Below are 22647 nucleotides of genomic sequence, written 5' to 3' on the forward strand. Positions count from 1 at the left end.
ACACAACATGCTAAGGGCGCCCAGGGGGCTACACCTCAGAGTTATTTTGTTTTTAAAAATCTTTGATTAATTTTAATTTAAGCGTACCTGCATGTTTGATGCCTATAGTACCAAGGTGACACCCCCACTATCCAACAGATAGCCTTGCAGTTGATACAGTTTGAAGCCATGACAAAGTATTCTGAAGGACAGAGTTCTATGGCTGCCCCTCCTCCCTGCTGTGGGGCAATCCCCCCTCAAGAGAATGGAGTGGGCAGACCACTCCCTTGGGGCTATAAGAGTGTCAGTGGGTATAGTTTCACTCAGACAGGGTAGGCACAAATGTGTCCAACTCTGACAGCTTTATAACTTTGCTTTAAGGCTAAACTGTATCTGACTAAGGGCTATTTCAACCTGTGCAAAGCCAAGTCCATTCATTGGTAAGAAATATGGATGGGTTTAAAAAAAACCTTTTTGCTGGTGATAAATCCTTTATAATAGATAGAAGTGTAGAAAACTTTGCCATTCAAAACAGTAAGGCATGCACAATGGAAAAGAGATCTATTTAAAACTAAGGTACAGTGTTACTATATCAATTTCCATCATCCTGTAATGAATAGTGGTCTAAGTAAGGAAGATTTGTTTTGTGCCATCCTAATTGCAGATGACAAGCAACTATTGTATCTTAAAGCAAAAGGATTTCCTAGCGGTGTTAAGGTGTGTGTGTGTGTTTTTTTTAAGTTTATATTTAGCTATAGGAAAGTAAACTCGGGCTTTGATTTTAGTAGAAATTATTTCCCTGTACTAGGATTGCAGCCCAAAGTATACTGCTGCTAAACTAAAATATAAATGGCAATAAAACTGAAAGTACTTCTTATCAAAGAGAAACTTGTAATGGTGATACTGTAAAAATATATTGGCATGTATTTTATCATGGAATCTCAAATATGTTCTCTTGATTCAAAATGAAGGCTTTAAGGCGCGAACTACGTTAACCTTGCCCAATCTTGTGTTCTCTAGGTGTATTGGACTACAACTCCTAGAATCCCCAGCCAGGTGGAGGATGCTGGGAATTGTAGTCCAATATTCCTGGAGGATACCAGGTTGGGGAAGACTGAGGTACACCTCACATATTGAAACCTCAGGTGCCTCTGTATAGAAGCAGCAAGCTTTCCTTCCCCCACACTTACGTTTTACTACTGCAAATCTCTTTCCACAGGTTGCAGCCTGGTCTTCAATATACTAGGTAGTGCATGACACATAGCTCTAGTCTTTGCTTACATTGTATTGATTTTTCATGGCATGAGATCTAGGATTGTAGGACCATTGTACATCCTTTTCTCGCTATGGGCCACTATGTGTGGTGCAGGAACAAGTTGCACAGGCTGACTGAGCCTATCTCACACTACACCTTCGTTATAATGTTTACTACAGACAGGCACAATATGCATAGGCCCAGTGTTCTACTTGCTCAAAATATTTCACAAAATGAAAAAATAATAATACCAGAAATAGATTATGCACATGTTATTATTAATGCTCACTTTTTAAAACTTTCCAGGGGAAGATGGTGCAGGTAAAACTAGCTTAATTGGAAAACTTCAAGGAATTGAAGAATACAAGAAAGGAAGAGGAATGGAATATTTGTACTTAAGTGTGCATGATGAAGACAGAGATGGTAAGTACCAGTTCAGATAACCAAAACAGTGAGAACATTAAATTCTAGATTGCTTTGTTATAGTCCAGCCTTCTCAAATGCATGGCATTTTCATTAGTCAGCAACTACCAGATACCATCTGCTCTAGCTATCTGCTCCTGTTGTTCTTTGGAAGGGAGTTGGCAAGCTTGGAAACGGTGAATTGTGAGAGGATGATAGTGGTGGAGTGAATGTTGGCTGGCTGTGGGTGTCGTTAACTATAGCATGTAGGAAGTCTTACTTGCCTTTACTGCCCCCTACTTACTATTCCTTCTCTTCATAACATTCCCTTAGCATTTGTTTACATCTTCACTTCCTTGCTGTTTCTCCTGCCATTTCTAATCCCTGCCCATTTCTAACCAAACCATGTCGTTTTCCTCAGTCTGGTATTTCTAACTTGCCTTCACTTTGCCTCTTTTCTCTGCTTTGATTTATCAGTTTCTGTCTCCTGTTTCTTTCTTCCTTTTTCTCCCAAGAACTCCCCCAATCCATTTTCCTCTAGCCATTTGTTTCTTCTTCTTCTTCATATTTCCCCTTCTCTCCCCTAACTTTATCCTTTAAAAACAAACAAACAAAGTTAGTTCTTTTTTTCTATTCTTTTCCAATCTTTCAATCTATCTAGTGTAAGACATAGCAGCTGCCATGGAATTCTGAAAGTTTTGTATATTTTAAAATATTTCCCCAGGGACCACAACCTAATAAACATCAGAATTGTCCCAAAAGGTATTGTAATGGTTTACAACATTGGTAGAAAATGAAGATAAAGAAAAGAGCATTTATAATTGACTACCAAAATAATGTTATTCATTCCAGCTGTTAAAAAATTCTCAGACTGTTTATTATGAATACAATTTCAAAGATAAAAATAAATTTCTGACCTTGCTGATGAAGCTCAGAATTTCTCTAGAGTTTTACATTGGCAGCTTTTAGGCAACCTTAGCTTTAAACTTAGTTTTAAATCTGACAAGGATGTCAGTATTTAAATATGTGCATTCTACCTAAATTACATTATCATTGATCCCCCTTTGAATGTTTTCTGGTCACCTTGGCATCATTACTCAAAGCAATATAGACCAATACCAGGCAGAATCCAACTAATTCTATCCACCAACAGAAGGCTTCTTTTAGTGGAACAGAGGAGGTATTCCCCTTCTCTCCTGTTGCCACCTGCACCCCCCTAAATCTAGGGGGTCCTCTAGCCCACTGGAGCAGGGTGTTCTGTGTGTGGGGGTTTTACAGGGGAATGGGAAATTATACCTCTCCCCGTTCCACTAACAGAAGTCTTCCATTGGCAGATGGGGTTGGTTGGGTTCCACCATGTTTTTTTCCCTTTCATTAAAAAAGTAGATGAGAACTAGCTAGTATCTAAATTCACTCATAAGAGTTTAGATCTATAATTGTTCTATATCACACTAGATGTTTATGTATAAATACTAGAAGTGATAATAGACTTTTCCATGTCAACTAAATCTTATTTTCTGCTTTTTTAATAGATCAGACAAGATGTAATGTATGGATATTGGATGGTGACCTTTATCATAAAGGTCTACTTAAATTTGCAATGGAAGCCATCTCTTTAAAGGACACTTTGGTTATGTTGGTGGTAGATATGTCTAAGCCATGGACTGCTTTAGACTCTTTACAGAAATGGGCAAGTGTTGTAAGGGAGCATATTGACAAATTAAAAATTCCTCCTGAAGAAATGAAAGAAATGGAACAAAGGAGTGAGTATTTTAAAAGTGCAGAAATGTAACAGCTGATGGTGGGATGTGGGAGAGGAATTAATTTTTTCTTTGTGTAAATACACTGTTTGCTGAAGATGATGTATAGGTAAGAGGCATTGCTTCCTATAATTTTCAAATGCCAATACAAACAGAACTTTAATGGCAGGACGTTTGTCAGCTGATTAACTATTTTTGTATAAGGTCTTAAGCTTTATAATTGATTTATAAAGGCTTTTTGTTGATCATTCAACTATGTTATAATATATTTGAAGTACCCAGTGTACAAGGTACTTCACCTATATTATAAAGTAGCTTTATCTTCACAATATATGTCTTGAGAACATTATAGGGAACTATATAGTTTGTCTTGAACTATATTATAAACTTAATAGTTTGTCTTGAGAACTATAATTACAAATGCATTAAAATATAAAGCATGGCTTTATCTTCACAATTTGTCTTGAGAATTACATCTTTTAGCACATTCTAATCAGTTAGTTATATTAACTTATTCCTGGAATAACAGTTCAAAGTCATTGTAACATTGCTGTTGTATGGAATTCAGTGCCTATAGATAGAGCAAAGTTAAATCTTTACATTACAATTGTGTTATACTGATTATTAACTTATTAAATCCTGGAATATGTTTGCTTTTCCTCATATGTACTCGAACATTTTTTGATCCACAGTGCGAGAAATAGGGGGTTCAGTAGGTTTTAAATGGCTGTAAGGAAGCATTATTAAGGCATACCTCTCCTACATGCAGAGAATCTAGGAGCTTTTCTACTTCTGTCTGTACAGTTCTACACATGCACTTCTGATACTAAGCTGAATAGAGAAGCCTTTGCTAATTCAAAAGTTCCACTTGTGCTTACTGTAAGCAATTTTAGCAGTTCAATAATAACCTTATCTTTTTAAAAAGTATCTAAACCTTATCTATGAAAATATGTATCCTGCTTTTCATTAATTTTGACTTGTCCCCTGTGTCATGTTTGCTGTAATTTCCTTTGGACAGGGGCCTGTCATCTTGCACTCTGTAAGTGATTTTAGAGAAAGTAAATTAGGATCTACTGATAGATCTCTGAGTGGTTTGCATTAGATTGGTGAAGGTTCGTTCTAACTTCCAATAGATTAACAATTTTTTTAATAGCCATGGCTAGCCTTATGCTAACTGCTTACATCTCAGCCTCAGTGTTCCTAACCTTTAAAATAGAAGTATTAATTAGTGCAGCTTTGCTGACCAGTCTTGGAGTTTTATGTTAAAATCCCTCGTCTGTAGTTACACAGATCTTGATTTTATAGTTGTGTATCAGGTCATCCTAGTCTAGGACTTGTGGGGTACAATAGGTTATTAGCTCTGCACCACCACCCCTGCCGCCGCCGCTGCCTCTATTTTGTTTCAGGCTTTGTCCACTAAGCTCCTATTTGTTCCTGGCTCTGGCTGGTGGGCCTCAGAATTCTAGTTTTAAAAAAAGATCACAGCTTAATAATAATTAATCCTCAAATATAGACAAAAGTTGAAAAAATGAATTGTAAAGAGGTAGCATCATATATGGTGGAGTGAGTCCTTTCTACCATTGAAATCCATTTTTCCATCCAGAAAGTCAAAACCACTGCTCAGAAAATAAATTCACATTTGTAAACAAAATGTAACTATTTTGAATGCAATATTTGTGTTTCTCATGAAGTTCAGAATATTGTCGAGAGCAATGAAGGGGAAGAATAGGCTTTGGGTAATAGGAAGGGTGACAGTGGGATGAGGGAGTTATTTAGGAAGCATTGTATCACTGCCCCTTTGCTTTCTGAGTCTTCAAAAGGTACTGCTTTGACATTATTCAGAACCCCCTATAGAAGAAAGCAGAAATATTTGCCTGTTAAATTCAGTGCACCCTCTACACATTCTGATTTATGTCTTGGACAACTGGAATATGCATTGCATAAGGACAAACCTGGCTGAAAGCAAGGGGGAAGGAGCCTTACAAAGGGATCTCATGAATTTTAAAATAGATTCCTCAAGGGCTAACTACATGTTGCACAGACGTACACACATTGGAGCCAAAAGGCTGGGTTTGTTTTCGTTCTCCTTCCTGCTTTGCTTTTAATTTAAAGAAAATTACTTTCAGGAGAAGGTGTTTGAGAGTGAAGAAATCGTGGGGAGGAAAGTGGGTGCGCTCTCCACCTGCCATTTCTCTGCTCCAGATTGCAAATTTCTGAAATGGCTTTGTTTGTGCTCTAATGCGGTACGTAATGGGCCAGTTTGCTTGACATGGCAGCCCATTGCGGGATAATAATGGCAGCTGACATGTGCCAGCTGCCATTGTGAATATGCATGCCCCAGCTGAGGGTTGCTGTGGCTTGTTGTGTTGTCCAAGCCTGGCTGGCAGGGGCTATTTGAGGGTCAAGTAAGGCTTGCCTAACCCTAAAACAGATGGGATAATGCGAGGGTTGTACCACCCAGGTTGGCATAACACAACAAACCGCAGCAATTCCCAGCTGGAACTTGCAAATTAATAATGGTGGATTGCATGTGTCACAGTTCCTGAGGGTTAATTAACCCACAGTGGGCTATCGCGTCATTCTAATGTCAGTGTGTACTTAGCTCCTTATAACTAGTTAATTCCTTTTAATTGCTATATAGGCTTTAAGTGTCTTATTCTATGGATACATTTCATAAACATTCATGTGTTGGGAAGAAATTAATCTTTTATCTTTAAAAATAGAACAAAACCCTCTTAGACCAGACTTAAAAGAAGTTAGTTGGCTATTCACAGGAATCGGATTCTCTTCTCCATTTTACAGGAAAGGTCAAAAGTTCCTGAAGAGGAGTTGACATTCTGATCCTATACTAGGGGTCTTATAACTTTTCTGAAAAATGCTCCCATTGTCTCTTATGAAAAGCTTTTCATCTTCCAATCAAAATATCATCTGCTTGAAACCAATAGGGGAAGACCAGGAAAGGAACCCCTCATGCAAGCACTTGAGTCATTGCTGACTCCTAGAGGGACGCCTGCTTTCGCTGACGTTTTCTTGGCAGACTTTGTAGCAGGGTGGTTTGCCATTGCCTTCTCCAGTCACAGTTACCTTTCCCCCAGCTAGCTGGGTACTCATTTTACCGACCTTGGAAGGATGGAAGGCTGAGTCGACCTGAGCCGGCTCCCTAAGAACCAGCTTCCGCTGGGATTGAACTCAGGCCGTGGGGAGAGTTTTGGCTGCAGTAACTGCCGCTTACTGCTCTGCGCCACACGAGGCTCATTAGGGGAAGACCAACGGGGTACAAATTGTCAAGATGACTGCCATCTTCATTTCCTTGCATTTTTGGGATGCAACCCTGATCCTGGATGTTCTTACAGTAAAAACAACAGCAGCAGTCTGTGGAATAATAGAATGAACTATTAAATAGCTTGATAGAAGTGTTAGGTGTGTATGATAGGAACATTACCTGAAAGTCAAGCAAATTATCAGCAGGGTTATGTTGGTGATGAGGCTGGCTGTTAGGGAATCTTAAAATACCTGAAAGGTATTTGGGGCCATGACGATGTAAGAAAGTACATAACACTGTTTTAAGGTGGTGTTTGTTTGTTTGTTTTTTGTGTAACAGCATCTTCATGACAAAGGTCATGACTTAGAAGTCAGCTTTCGATAGCATGTCACACTAAGGTATAAAACAGTATAGGTTGAAACATTGGCCATGTAAATTAAATAACCTCTTGCACTAAAACATTTTGTGTTTGAGAGAACCTAAATTCTGATAGGTTTAAGCAAAGAACAAACAACTATTGCTATCCTCTTAGATGAAAAGAATCTGATCTGACCTTCCTTTTATATCTGTTTTATTTTTGTAGCGATTTTATTTATAAACTAGAACTGCCTTCCCCAACTTAGTGCCTTCCAGATGTTTTGGAGACTACAACTCCCAACATTCCTGACTATTAGCCGTGTTGTCTGGTGCTCATTGGAGTTGAAGTCCAAAACATCTGGAGGGCTCAGCTAGATTGTTTTGTTCATTGTGCTTTCTTCTCTGTGTATATATAGAGTATATAGAGTATCTATCCAAGTGCCTGCAAATCTTTATTTGGGTTCTTTATCTTGAATGATTAACATTGTTCTCTGGAAGGGACAATGTTTTTTTGAATCTTGCGATCTACTTTCTTTTTTATCACTATACAAGGGATACTTTGTATACTTAGGACAAACATAATTGATACACAACTGGCAAAGCTAAACAGTATATGATGTATTTGCTATGAATTCAAACTCTTTCAGGAACAAAGTAATTGCCCCTTAAATTGGATTGATTCAGTTTTTTTCTCTTTATATTTCAGTGGTAAGAGACTTCCAAGAATACACAGAACCAGGGGAAGACTTTCCGGCTTCTCCACAGAGGAGAAATACTTCATTACAAGAAGAAAAAGATGATAGTGTCATTTTACCACTGGGTGCAGATACACTAACATGTAACTTAGGCATTCCTGTAGTAGTAGTTTGTACAAAGGTTTGTTTCATATTTCATATTATTTGTGCATATCTTTTAAGGGCCAGAATCAGGTTAAACAGCTTAAAATAAGCAGGCAACGGTTGTATTAGAACAGATCTGAAGACTGCAGGGGGAGTTTCTTGGATTAAATGTTTATATAAAGTTCTTGAGTCCAACAAGACCTTGCACGAGGAAGGGAAATTTTCTATTGTTTTGGGGCTATTAGGATGGGCCACTGAATCCTTGTGCATCAAGGATACAAATGTTGGATTTGAGGAAGTATTCTCTATGTGGCCAGTGCTTTGCTGTTGTACTCGAAGTTGGTTCAATCAACATGGGCCATCTTGGACCCAATTAACAACTTCCCTCCCTTATGCCATGAGACCAGTTTTTGTGACTGGGGAACCATGCACCAAAAGAATAATGCCTGTACTTGACCATTCAAATGGCAGCTCTCTATTAGTAAACTAAAATGCAACATCACTGTTCTTATCAAAATTCTTACGGTTATGAACCTAAGATTAATATTACCTTGCAATTGTTGTAATTTCAGAAAAGTGTATTAGCATTTGTTATTTCCATTTGCAGTCTTAAGATAGTTCTAATACAAAATCAAACAATGTAGGGAGTTGTTACATTTCTGTACCTGATAGCATATTTTAGACGAGTTCAAAATTGTAACAGGTTCCAGTCACATGTCTTCCAGTTACCAAAATGAGATGTGGGCCTCCTCTAAGAAATATCAGTGTCTAAAATTCCTTTTATACGCCCTAGACCAGGTTCTAATTTGGTACAGCCCGTACTCTCACTCCTCAAGTACTGCGACCTGGGGTGTGTTTGAATAGCATGGTCAGTTGACTCTGAGTTTAAAAATTCCTGCACTGAAAAATGTATGTTTTAAATTTAAACATTGTATAGTGTGTTTCTAGAAGTGTAATGACAGAATGCTGTAAGTGCAGTATTTATTTAAAATGGCCTCTTTTTAAACATTGCAGTGTGATGCCATTAGTCTGCTGGAAAAAGAACACGATTACAGAGATGAGCACTTTGACTTCATTCAATCACACATTCGACGGTTTTGTTTACAGTGTATCCTTTAACTGTAGTTTTATTGTTAAAATTCAACCTAGATTCAGATAATATGTAAAAAGACATATAGCATTTATCAAGTCACTCCGTGCCTTCAGCCTTTCATGTAAAATCTGAAAGACAGGAATACTGGCTGCATTTGGATGTTCATATCTTGGTCATATTTTCATTTGAACGGGGAACCAGGGTTACCAGTTTCAGAACAAGCCAGGATGTTAAACCGCACTTTGAAGTTAGTTTAATATCCTGGCTTTTTCCAAAGCTGGTAACCATAATATCCCAGCTCAGACAAAATGGGAAACTGGTTAGCGACTTGGTTTGATTGCTCGTGCTGCAGAGGGAGGAGCAAAAGTGCTATACAGACAGGAGAAAGACTTGTTCATATCTCAGTTTATTATGCAAAAGATACGAGTGTCCAAACTGGGGCATTATGGGAGTAAACCAGATAAACAGAGCAAAGTGTGTTTGCTAGCACATTATATAAAAGGATCCAAAGTCTTATTTTTGTGATGCCCAAGGGCTTGACCATGCCAAGTGGGATATTTTTGCTTTGAACAGCAGGCCATGCCAGAAACTGCTTTTGAAAGTACTGAAAAGCTGCTGTTTGAGAAATACAAGGCAGCTCCTGCCCCACCCCAGCATGTGGAACATGTACTATTCTTTAGATTCTGGTCATGATACAGTAAGTTCAGCAATACCTTGGTCTAAGCACTGTGTCTGCGGAGGCACATGGCTTTCTTGCAAAGGTAATCATTTCCTATGCAGAAAATGCTATATCCGAAAATAGGATGAACTTGTATATGCCTATTTCACCAGCTGTGCATATGGTAACATGTTTGTCCATGAATACTTTTACCTACATGGAAGTGAGGTTTTCTTAGCAAAGCCATGTGAAACAGTTGCAACCCTTTACAGCATTTGTAAAGCAATTTTCAGCCTTTGCCATAAACCCGGTGAGTCTTGTTTGGGGCCAGCCCCTCAAACATTTGTCTGATTTAAGTTCACTTCAATTGGCTGACTTTTCCCTATCAGAGCAGGGTTATATAGTAAGCAATTGCCATATTAGGAAGAAAAGACACAATTTGAACAATCAGATTTCCCTCTACTTTGCTTTTTGCAAGAGGCCTGTAACAGGCCCAGCTTTTGTAAAAGAGTAAGCCTGCCAACTAGGCTCTTACATGCAAATTTATGCCACTCCCTTCAAGGAATTATGTTTAAATTTGTGTCCCTTCTCTCTATGTGTCACTGACTCTGTCTGTCACACACACACACACACACACACACACACACACACACACACACACACACACTCTTTATCCTCACAAAAACCCGTAGCCTAAGGTTACCCAGTGATCTAGCTACATGGCTGAATAAGGAAGTGTTTAATGATAATTACTAAAACAGCATGTATGTTCTTAAAGAATAAATTCATGCAGTTCTGCTCTACAGTTGCCACTCCTTAAGAATTGGTCTGGACTCTCCAGGAATTGCCATTGATCTCCAGGAGATAACTGGAAATTTTCCTGGAGATTTTAATAAGTGGGGTGGAAGGAAATTTCTGGGAATAACTTCAGTTTTCTTCACTGAGGTCTTCAGAGGGTTGTGTTGTGTATTGACTTTGTATTATTGCTTCATACAGCCCCCAGTATAGATAATGCTTTTGTATTGTGCTCATGCTGAAAGGCTTTGAGCATGAGCAGAGTGCACAGTCAACAGACTCTTTATTTGAAGTTGTGTGCATGATTCCCCTCCAAGGTCATGTTTCTATGAATAATAATAATAATAATAATAATAATAATAATAATAGACTGAAAAGAGTAATAATAGATTGAAAAGAGGTTGTGATTTCAAAATGTCAAGCAGATAAACATTTTTGCATTTTCTTTAACAAATAATTTAGATGGTGCAGCACTTATTTACACTTCAGTAAAGGAAAATAAGAATATTGATTTAGTGTATAAATATATTGTCCAGAAATTATATGGATTCCCCTTCAACATACCTGCTGTTGTTGTAGAAAAAGATGCAGTATTTATGTAAGTTACTTAGTAATTAGGTTGTCTTGAGTTATACATCTTCATAAATGTTGCATTGTATTCCCAGTCCCTAACACAAGTGCTCCTGTTCAGGACTCCCTTCAGTCCCAAACCCAAGCATTTTATTGCTATATATTGGGTTGGGAGGGGAGTGGTTTCTGCAATACAACCCACTCTTCCTTATATAGTATAGTGAATTAATTTTTTTAATCTCATGGTGTGTGTATTGCCCTTGAGCTTGAAAATTCCTATTCTGGTTTAAAGAATGGAGGTATTTGTTGTACAGGGTGTGATTGAGTACAAAAGGAGCCAAACCTTGAATGATCAAAATTGGAAATATGATTGTATTTGCTTTCAGTCCTGCAGGATGGGACAATGAAAAGAAGATAGGAATATTACATGAGAACTTCCAGAATCTAAAAATGGGTGACAATTTTGAGGATATCGTTACGAAGCCACCTGTCAGAAAGGTAACTGCTTACTGTATTTTAACACATTGCCTCATTTGCATGCATGGGAAATTCTTTTAAGTGACAGCTGTGCAACTTCTTATTTGTGCTATCCCCACTGCAGTAGCATTTTAGGCTGTGATCTTTTGTATTTGAATGTAAATGCCATTTGAATTCACCATGACAGTCAATTTGAAATCATTTATTCAGGACCATATTGTCAGCATGCCAGCCCTATTTATGCATCATATTGATTGTTTTGTAGCAGAAAAACAATAATTTTTGTAATATCAATATCAATAAAATAAATGAAAAAGCAAACATTGATTCCTTTGAGAAGCCTTATGACACATTTAGATCATCTTGGTAGACTCTATAAATGAAAAGATGATCAATTTATAGTTGAATGTTTATTTATTGCATTTCTATACTGCCCAATACCCAAAGTAATTGTAAAGATAAGCGATGCCAGCCATAATGCCTTTACTCAAGGAGTATTATTACCATCACATCAGGGTAAGATGCTATTGCTAGATGCTTTATATCAGCATTGCACAAAACCATTGCATGCCACAGGAATTAACTGAGGAGTGGGATGAAGACAGAACCTTGGATTGCCTGTCTAAGGGATTTTGGCATTTGTTGATCTAGCCATCTTAGCACAAAGTTCTATACACTTAATTGGAAGTAAGCTTTGAGTATGAAGTTATTATACGAATGCAGTGTAATTGGGTACGCTCCCACCATGTTCCCTCAACAGCAGCACCAATGCTACCGCATTTTATGATGTGCAGCAAAAGGTCAAAGAGCAACGTCTTCCCTAGCAGATCTCAAGGAATTAGATAGTGCACATGGGTATTCCTAGAAATAAGTTGGGCCCAGGCTGTTAAGGGCTTTAAGCGGCACAACCGATGCTTGAGATTAGGCTTAGCTGCATATAGGCAGCCAATGCAAGAGAAACAAACACAGGTTTAATGTGTTTTCTGCAGCCAACTCCTATTACTAAATGACTTGCTATATTATGTCCTAGCTGTAGCCCCTGATTGTCTTCAAGAATATCCTTGTGTAGAGAACATTTCAGCAGTTGATAAATAGAGGGGAGGGGGAATTAAGAATATTCTGTAGCCATTCTTTGCATTTGCTTTGAGGAGAACGACTTGATCCCCACTTCTACATTTGCCACCAGCTTGTTCTACAAGAATTAATTACTGGTTGTTATTGTTTTTTTAAAAAGACACATTTTAATGTTTTTTTTCCTTATTACAGTTTGTACATGAGAAAGAGATAGTAGCAGAAGATGACCAAGTATTTCTTATGAAGCAACAGGTAGTATACTCTGCATATCCATTTAAACTAGAATTAACTCAGGTGGTTTTTTCCCCAATTTATTGCTAACTTTTGTTTCAAAATATCTTACTTTGTTTTTCAGTCTCTGTTAGCAAAACAGCCACCTACTGCAGCTGGAAGACCAGTGGTGAGTAATACTTAAATACTGATACTTTCACAATATACATATGTAGTTCATTTTTGGTATATTGCATATGTTTGCAATTTTGTGTTCTGAACCTCAGAGCTTTCTTTGCTTCATTTAGGCTGCAATCCTATATCAGGCAGTAAGTCTGAACTCAATGAGACTTACTTATTTGTAGATGTAGATAGGATTGGTCTGTTAAGGTACTTACCCAAGTTTTGATTTATATGTTTTGCACAAAAATCCCCAAAATGTGAATTTTGAAAAACGTATTAATATATGGGTTTTTCAGATGACTTTTTGGGGACATGAAATAGAAATGTTAGTCAACATTGCTTTGCTTCCTAAATGCTCATTCCAAAACTTTACCAATTTCTGTATGAGAACACCGTTCATGTGGGGGGTGATCAGAAGTTAATTTTAGACTTCACATATTTTGGTTTTCCTAATAGGAATTATAAAACTTTTTCTTAATCTAGTTGGTGTTCCTTAAAGCCTGCCAAAAGGCATTCAATAATCTGTTGTTGTGTATCTTGCTGCTACACTTGTCTGAAACACCACAACTCACCTTCTCAGCACTCCCACTCAGGCATTGTTTTTCCTGTTGTTGTTGTCGTCATCGTCGTCTTATTTGTATAGGGTTTCCCCCTTTTCCTTATTTGTGATTAATTTTTTTAAAAATTGCAATAAAAGTTTCTTCTTAGAAAGTCCACAAAAGACTTTGCGGTATAGCAAAAAGACAAATTTCTTTCACTTTATTCTTTATGAGAGTAGCTGTTGAACTGTGATTTTTGTGGCAATGCAATATCAATTTTCCATGTCAATAGTTGCTTTTACAGACTGCATCATCTGTTAACAATGTGCCTCTTACTAGTCACATTCTAATCTAAATTAATTTGCTAAGCCTTTTTGGTATAAGTATCTCATGTAACTTGTTTATTATTATTTCCATTTTGAGAGGAACATTTATTTCTGGAATCCCAGTGGGCTTGAGTACTTCATCATATTCTCAAATTCTATATAGGATACCTCGCCAAGAGTCCCTGGAGGATCCCCTCGGACACCAAACAGATCAGTATCCTCCAATGTTGCCAGTGTTACACCCATCCCTGCTGGATCCAAAAAAATTGATCCTAGTATGAAAGGTAAAACATTGTGGATAAATACAATCTTTTCTAAATATTGGCTTCTGGTTGGATCCAGACTTAGTCCTTTTTAAGATTAGACCCACTGAATTAAGGGGACTTAAGTTAGTCATGAGTAACTTAAATCCCATTGATTTCAGGGAGTCTACCCTTAAGTATGAATAAATCTGTATCCAAATCTTCATATTGTATTTCAGCAGTAAATATGCTTTGTTCTGCCCTTTCCTAAAATACTATTCTATGGATTATTGATGACTGTTTTACATTTCAAACTAAGGGAAGCAATTACTCATGTTTCAGTCAGATGAAGACTGCTGTAACTTTGGGATGATGAATCAGAATTTCTCAGGCTAGGAATTGTCCTTGTGAATGTGCTTTTTGTAAGTCCTTGAGAGAAATGGTTTGGGCCATTTAATTAAATATCTTGATACATAGTCTGTAGAAGAAAAAAATGTTCTGATGGATTCATCTTCCCTAATTTAACTCTGTTCAGATGTTGGGTTTTAGTGCTCAGTGTGTGAGGCCATGGCTAGACCAGGCTTATATCCCAGGATCATCCCTGTGCATCCAAATGATACACAGGGGATCCTGTGAGCAGGCAGGGACGACCCCTCCACTTGCCTGGGATAATCCTTAGGTCTAGCTAAGGCCTGAGACAATAAATCAGACATAGTTGGCTTTTTGTTTTTTAAAATCATAATGTATAGAAACCATGTATTTCTGTTCGAAGGTTTCAAATTGAATTAATGTTTATAAGTACATCTGGAAATTGTTTTTAAAACTTTTTTTAGCTGGAGCCACAAGCGAAGGAGTCCTGGCTAACTTTTTCAACAGTTTGCTGAGTAAGAAAACTGGCTCACCAGGTGGTCCTACTGGTGTTGGTAGTCCTGGAGGAGTAGGGGGCACTGGGGGTGGAGGCAGCAGCAACTTACCAGCATCTGCAAAAAAATCAGGTACGAACAGGATACAAACTTTTGGGGAGTTGGATAAAATGGATGCTTAAATAATGTATAGCTTCAAACTAATGCAGTTTTTGTTCAAAAATGTCTTTCTATACTGCTAAATGTAAGAGGTGAGAAAAAGACTCTTAAAATATTAAAGGTTAGTTACTGTAGTCTTTGCTGATCAGCTCAATGAGGGAGAAGTTCAGTCAACTGGTGCGTGTGGGGAGTTGAAGAGGACAGCTGGATTCAATTTTGCCATTTTTGTCACAGGTGATAGATCTGTCAAAGCCATTGGGAAGGTCTGTACAGCTACAAACATGATCAGGAAGTATCATTGTGCGACTAGTCCTGCATGCCAGATGAAATCTTCAGCCCACCCCCAAATACACTACACAGTACTCTTTTTCATGCAGGGCCCTGTCATAATGAGATATGTGTGCAAATAGCCATTTTAGATCAGGGGACTGGTTGGTTATTTACTCCAACAAATGACCTAAGATGAGGGGTCCACAAAGTTTTGCTCTGGCTTGTTAGCCATCCATAACTTGTGGTACCACCGAGCCTACCCTTCCTCAAGTCTTCTGTGATTGCCAGAGAACTTGGGGATAAGTACGGAAGTCTCTGTATCTCATGAGGCTGTGGAAGAGGAAAAAGGCAACATGAGTCTCATATTGCTTCTGCCTGCTCCAAGTCTTGGTGCAATGTAACTCTCCCTGGATATTTTTATGTCAGAGAGACATGCACAGGGCACAGGACTGACAGCCAAACCTGCCATAAACTGCAGCATTCCAAAATGTTAGCATGTTGTAATAGTAAGAGTCATACCACTGGGTTAATTTTTGGAGTGTACTCCAGCATCTTTATTGATTTTGACTGTGGCTGTCAAGATGAAAAGCTGACTCTCATTACATTCTGTGATGGATTCTGTTTTACTCCCACAGTATCACAGGTATATTAGTCTTACTTACTGTCCCTTCTGTGTTGATGACAACGAACTTGGGAGTCTTTGAATGCAGAAGCTGAAAGCTATGAACTTATATTTGACTGCTTCATACCATTGATCAGCCCAAATTCAATGCCATATCATAGCTCTTCCCCTGCCCATCCCCCACAAGTTGTCACAACAGCTCAAACAGAGCTATTCACCTGTATGGGAAGATGTGAAGCTTCACCCCTCTGCGCGTTAGACGTTCATATATAGTGGAGATACATTGTGTGTGCATCAATGGGTGCTGGATATGGAGGATTATTTCCCCCAAAGCAGCCCTTTTCTTATATTATTGGAGTACATCCCTTTGCTTGCAGACTTGTAAGTAGGGTTGGTGTGTCATCTGAACCACCCTACAACCCATGATGTGCTGTAGGGCTTGTTGGGTGGGTTCAAAGCCATCCCCACCATGTGCCGGGTTTGGATGACATGACAGCCTGCTCTGTAGTGCAGGTAATTATGTAAACAACACAGGTGGGACAGGCACATGTGGGGGCAGAGGGAGAAGCCACGATAGCTTCTTTTCTCCCTGTGATTGGCCAAACACCCCCTGTATCTCCTGAGGATACACTTGGGGTAAATTGCTTGTTTGAAAAAATGCTGAAGGGTAATAAATCCAGAGAAGGCCATGTAGGCTTTCTGTATGGAGGCACAGTGCTGTGGAACCACATTCTTACAAGTGTGCTATCATTCCTCTCAAAGCATTGTGGGACCTCAATTGGTCTATGTTTGAACTGCACCCTAGTACTGCTGCTTGAAATATTTAGTAGCAAACTTGTATTGAGTTCTGTAACTATGGGGGTGGGGTGGGGTGGGGAAGGACACTTGGCATACAATACTTGTGGAAAAAGTTTCACTTAAAATGCTGCATTTTGTATCCTACTTTATGTGTATAGGCCAGAAGCCTGTGTTAACAGACGTTCAAGCTGAATTGGACAGAATGTCACGAAAACCAGATCTGGTCTCTCCAACGACACCTACATCCCCCACAGAAGGTGAAGCATCTTGAAGACACCAAATATAGCCATTTATTCGGTTTTCTGGGATAATTAAATTTTGCCTCTGCCTCTTCCTTCAGTGACTGGGACTAGGGAGCTGAAACACTTTTTCAAAGAAGGACAAGCTGTTGATGTCTTTTGTGTTGCCCAACTTTGTAAAAGGGAACTGTACAGATGGAAAATTATCACACAGTGTAAGACTCCTGTTCACAGTACAATGTGGCATTCAGAAGTATTTAATTCCTGGATTTTGTTTAAAAGCCTGTCATTCTGTAAAATTGAAAGTGTCCACAATCATTTTGTAATACAAAAGGCTGCCTGAAGAGATGGAAAGGTGATATACAACACGGGCACTTAATTTATATTGATCTCCCAACCTTTTTAGTTTAATGCAATTTTGCAAATTAACCTCAAGGGGAGAGAATTTACTAGTTTTTGTTGGGAAGAGATCGATCAACTGTTGTTCTTTTGTGCACCATCAATAAACTAACTCAAATAAAATTGAACACTTCATTTGGAATATGACTTCAGATTGCACTGATCTCATTTGAAATTTAAACCGTATTAACATCACCAACTACACTCTCATGCTAGAACAATGTGTTACACTATTGAGGTTTCACTACCAAACCTAAGATTGCTTTTAAATTCCTGGTCTTAATGTTGAATAGCCTTGAGTATCTAAAACAACCAAGTTTGTGGCTTAGTTGGGGAAGTTTCTGGGTGTGTGTGTGAATCTTGCTAGGGGACCGTTAACAGGTATGCACCTCTATGGAGCATGGTTGTATCTGGAAACTATCAAAAGTTCCCCAGGTCTTCAGATAAGACCTGCAAGATGGTTGATACGGTATCTAAAATATCTCAAGCAATTAATTCTCACCGTTTAGGTCTAAGTCGATTCTCAGTGCGTTTAATAAAAGTGCATATAGAGGGGGTTTTTATCTTTGAGAAACATACCATTAGTTTCACACATACTGTTCACATATTAAATGGGTTGAGATCCACAGAATTACTTTAGGTTCCTCCCCCCGATGGGCCCAAGCTGGTCTTGCAACTTCTCACTTTCAAAAGCGGTTTGCTCTGCAGTATGTGGGGCTTCTGTTCAAAGAACAAGTCCAAAACACTCTCAAATGCCTGGATCTACTTAGATGCTTCTTCTGATCATGTAATATGAATCTACATATGGTGCTATAGTATATGTGACAGTGGAAAAAATAAACATGAATCTGCATATGGCACTGTAGCAAATTAGAAAGTGCTGCTTTTCAAACTTACAGTAAAAAGATTTCTCTCTAATGCAGAAGTTCTTCAATCTTAGGCAAACATACTGCTTGAGAATTTAGTGGTCTGCATTTCCGAGAGCATTTCCAAAATAATAGTTTCATTACAATAACGCTCTCTGGATTGAGAATAATGAAAGGAAAGGTCTCTCAAAAAGGACAGTTAAGGGATTCAACAGTTACCTGATAAAGAAGGAAGTTCAAATTACAGTTGCAATATTAAGATCAAACGTTGCTGAATGAACACAATCTGACAAGGAACATCTTTATGGAAGACTATACAAAGTTTTTCACTTCTAATCAAATACGTGGAACAAATTGTACCTTTGAACAGATAGCTACTTTGTAAACACAGCGAACATTTTGATGTGCATTTAAGATGTGCATGAATTTATGCTACAGATGAGGTAAGTAATGTATCTTTCTATTCATTTATACCTTCGGATTGAATTGATTGTGTTTAAACATGTATTTGTGTAATTTGTGTCCTGAAGAATTACGGAAGTAAGGTTTTAATATCCAAGCTATATTACTAATATTAATATATTTGCATAAGAACATATTCTATCAAAGTATAAGGGCTTTTCTGAAGACATTAAACAATTGTATTTAAAATGAATTCTACAGTATGTAAATATTTCTCCTGTAAACAAAGTAAGGCAGATAATAATTTCCTGCTAGTGTAAAGTTTCTACAAAAGTTTAATGAATGCATTTTTAACAGAAGATGACCTTTAAAAGGATAAAAAACAGGTCTTCCAAGCACTAGATTATTAATGTAAATTAGAAGTCAATCCTACACATGCAACTGGAGGGGAAGGAACATAAAAGATCACAATGAAGAAATAAACATTGTTAAATGGTTAAAAATAATAGGAAATATACTAATGTAAATGTGTGTTTTTGGACAATAAACACCAGCTAAAAGGCAAAGTCTAGCATAGGTTTCAGAATGTGCTCTGTCTACTTTCCAGGGAAAGAGAGTTTTGTCGAGCTTCCAGGGAAAGAGAGTTTTGTCGAGCTTCCAGGGAAAGAGAGTATTGTGGAGCTGCCACTGAAAATGCAATTTTCCATTCCTTCATTTGAATTTTGCACATGGTTTGTGTCAAGCAGATCACAATCAAAGATCACTATGGCATATAGAGGCAAAGGCATCCTCTCAGGTAGGTTGACCCTTAGCTGCTCAGTGTTTCTAAATGTATATCAGTATCTCTAAATTGTGAATATAATATGGAAAAAATTTAAGATCACAGTTTGCAGGGGGAAGGTGTATGAGCAGCTTTTCCTTGATGCGGTGACACCAAACCAAATAAATAAATACTATGTGCAGCATAAAAAAAAAGTTAAATATATTACTTAATAAGAGGTTCAAATAAACATGTACATTAGCATTTCTACCTTTTCTTGGCTTAGACAAATGTTTTAATCACTTAAAATTTCCCACAAACATATTTTGTAATCAAACTGCCATTTTTGTAGAAATGCTCAATTGTTGAGAGATTTTCCAAAAAAACAGGTAAACAAATTCAGCCAAAATCAAGTTGTGAATACATTGAGATACTCATTGATGTAAATCGGTTCCTAAATCATGGATATTAAGGGCACAGTCCTATGTGTTGCGCTGGGTACTTGAAAGCCCCCAAACTTGGGGACTTCCGAGTATCCAATGCAGGGAGGATGGAGGGGGTCCTCTCCTCTGTGCGCCATCCTCTCTGTAGTTGTTGCTAGTTGCTTGATTTTGAGCAACTACCCAGGGGCCTTCATTGCTCTCAAGTGTTAGAAAAGGATGCCGTGGAACCCCTTAATTTGGACTTTCTGGCATTGACTTAGGGTGCAATCCTATGCATGTCTAGAGAGAAAGTCCTACAACACCCAGGACTACTTTTCTGTCTAAACATGCATAGGATTATGCCTTTAACATATTAACTTCATACACGTTTGGCACCTCCTTGCTTTATATTACTGGCGATAGCTCATCGGGAAAAGGGAGCACACTCATTTATCCTAATACACTGCTAAGGAAGTTTCCTATCTAACGTTGACCCTAGAAGCAAACCACGCCTCCCACTACACATAGGCCATTCTGAGGCACAACATATAGGTATGCAATTCTATTTGCTCTACTTTTACCTTTTATTTCCTAAATATCCTTCAGACTTACTGCAACATCCTCTATGCTAAAATAACCTGGGCAGAAATAATGAGAGGTAACTAATGGGAGACAGTTACCACTCAATTCTCTTTTTTTATATACAAGACCAACCTTGTCCTCTCCTGTATGTTTTGGCCAGCTACATTATATACCCCTAGGTTATCTGCTGACGTACATTGAATTATGAAGGGAAAATGTGTTTGTACTTCCTGTAGATGTCCACAAGATGGAGGTAGCAGTCTCTTGAATAGGTAAAGAAATAATTGATGCTAACTTAATCCATACTAAAGGATGATTGGTTTACCTGTAACAATTTTTTAGGACCCTCATATAATGATTATGCCTGAAAAGTTTGAAGGATAGATTGCTGTACTCCTTCAGGGTATGAGTATGGCCCGCCGCTCTGACCATGTCACTCCACTTCTGAAATCTCTTCATTGGCTTCCAATTCACTCCAGAATCCAATATAAACTTCTCCTGCTGACCTTCAAAGCTCTTCACGGTCTAGCTCCTGCCTATCTCTCCTCTCTCATCTCACACTATCGCCCTGCTCGGGCTCTCCGCTCCTCTGATGCCATGCTTCTCGCCTGCCCAAGGACCTCCACTTCCCTTACTCGGCTTCGTCCTTTTTCTTCTGCTGCCCCTTACGCCTGGAACGCTCTTCCAGAACACTTGAGAACTACAAACTCAATCACTGCTTTTAAAACTCAGCTAAAAACTTTTCTTTTCCCTATAGCCTTCAAATATTGAGTTTGTTCTGACTCTATACTGTTAGCTTCACCCTACCCGGTGCCTGTTTACACTTCCCTGTGCCTGTTTGCATTCTCCTTCCCTCTTTATTGTTTACTACAACTTATTAGATTGTAAGCCTATGCGGCAGGGTTTTGCTATTTACTGTGTTATCTGTACAGCACCATGTACATTGATGGTGCTATATAAATAAATAATAATAATAATAATAATTAATGATGTAAAGCTCTTTGTACCATACTGTGTATACTCTTTATTTTGCCTCCCTCTCCCAACACATTTCTGATTCATGTATCTTCCAATGCTATATTTTATGCATATTTGCCTGGATATCACACTGAAATTTAATGGGACTTGCTTTGAATAAAAGTGTGTAGGATCAAATTGCAACAGTGCTTTTCCCAGTGCTAAACAGTAGGACTTGAATCCAGGTATCTCAGCTCTTAACAATTCACTGCTTTGTCTCCACAACTGTATACATCAATAAATTCACCAGTACTGCTATGAATCCTTCCTGTGTAGAGGGTGTAATTTGTAAATACTAATATGACACTGAAAATGGAAGGCCATTAAAAGCTGTTACTTCCAATTTCTGTAATTTAAGTGCATCGTAATGTGCAACCAAGTAAGTTGGCTACTTGCATTGTTCTCCCACATGGTGAGGAGAACCTTGCACATTTCTGTACTGGATTAGAAATCCAGAGAAGCAGAGGTGTGTTTCAATTACATCCATAAAGCGGTAGGTTTATTAAACTTGTATTTAAAACATACACTGCTTTTCCAGTGTCATCCCTTAAAACATCATAAAGGAGTATCAAGCTGTAATAAAACACAAACAATAACATTGTGCAATGAGCCACAAACATTCTACATTCACTCAGCATTTGATAAATGGTTGTCTGTATACATTATTTCTCCCCAACCCCACCATGTTCCAACACATGGTTAGGTATTTCCCCAAGGACCACTACACGCTCATTTTAAATCAAATGTGCTTTCCACTCAGTGCTACTTTCCCAGCATAGATCCTCTTCTGCGTTCTGTCTTTAACAAAAAAAAATGTAAGTAATGCTTAAACAACCTATTTTCTTTTTTCAGTAGCTGTACGTCAAATGTAAAAGCTACACAGTCTAGAATGGCCATTGGCCGCAATTCTATAAAAATGCCAATGGCCTTGAATCTGTCACACAGCTAAAACAAACTGAGGGCTCATCTACACCAAGCAGAATATTCCACTATGAAAGCAGTATATAAAAGGCAGGAGCCACACTACTGCTTTACAGCAGTATTGAAGTGCATTGACAACTGTTGGGGCCCACTGAGACATACTATATATTGCTTTCATACTGCTATATGCTGCTTGGTGTGGCTCCTGCCGTTTATATTCCTCTTTCATAGTGGAATATCCTGCTTGGTGTAGATGAGCCCTGAGAGCTATGCAAGGGTTATTTAACCCACAAATAACACTCAGCA

General features: G+C 38.3%; 1 protein-coding gene across 2 annotated transcripts in view; it reads left to right on the forward strand.

The window, feature by feature from the left end:
* DYNC1LI1 (dynein cytoplasmic 1 light intermediate chain 1) overlaps positions 1–17494 on the forward strand; it is a 29785-nt gene extending 12291 nt beyond the window's left edge. The window contains exons 3-13 of one of the 2 annotated variants that reach the window (XM_063124933.1): positions 1541–1657; positions 3169–3399; positions 7722–7891; positions 8869–8962; positions 10863–10998; positions 11357–11468; positions 12714–12773; positions 12877–12921; positions 13943–14063; positions 14855–15016; positions 15421–16085. In XM_063124933.1, coding sequence (XP_062981003.1) covers positions 1541–1657; positions 3169–3399; positions 7722–7891; positions 8869–8962; positions 10863–10998; positions 11357–11468; positions 12714–12773; positions 12877–12921; positions 13943–14063; positions 14855–15016; positions 15421–15509 — 1337 coding nt within the window. In that variant the 3' untranslated portion in view covers positions 15510–16085. Of the gene's footprint in view, positions 1–1540; positions 1658–3168; positions 3400–7721; positions 7892–8868; positions 8963–10862; positions 10999–11356; positions 11469–12713; positions 12774–12876; positions 12922–13942; positions 14064–14854; positions 15017–15420; positions 16086–16891 lie in introns of those variants that run through there. The other variant, XM_063124924.1, reaches the window with a different exon arrangement.
* The last annotated feature ends 5153 nt before the right edge of the window (positions 17495–22647 follow it).

This window comes from Elgaria multicarinata, chromosome 1 (genome assembly GCF_023053635.1).
Source record: "Elgaria multicarinata webbii isolate HBS135686 ecotype San Diego chromosome 1, rElgMul1.1.pri, whole genome shotgun sequence".
NCBI lineage: Eukaryota > Metazoa > Chordata > Lepidosauria > Squamata > Anguidae > Elgaria > Elgaria multicarinata.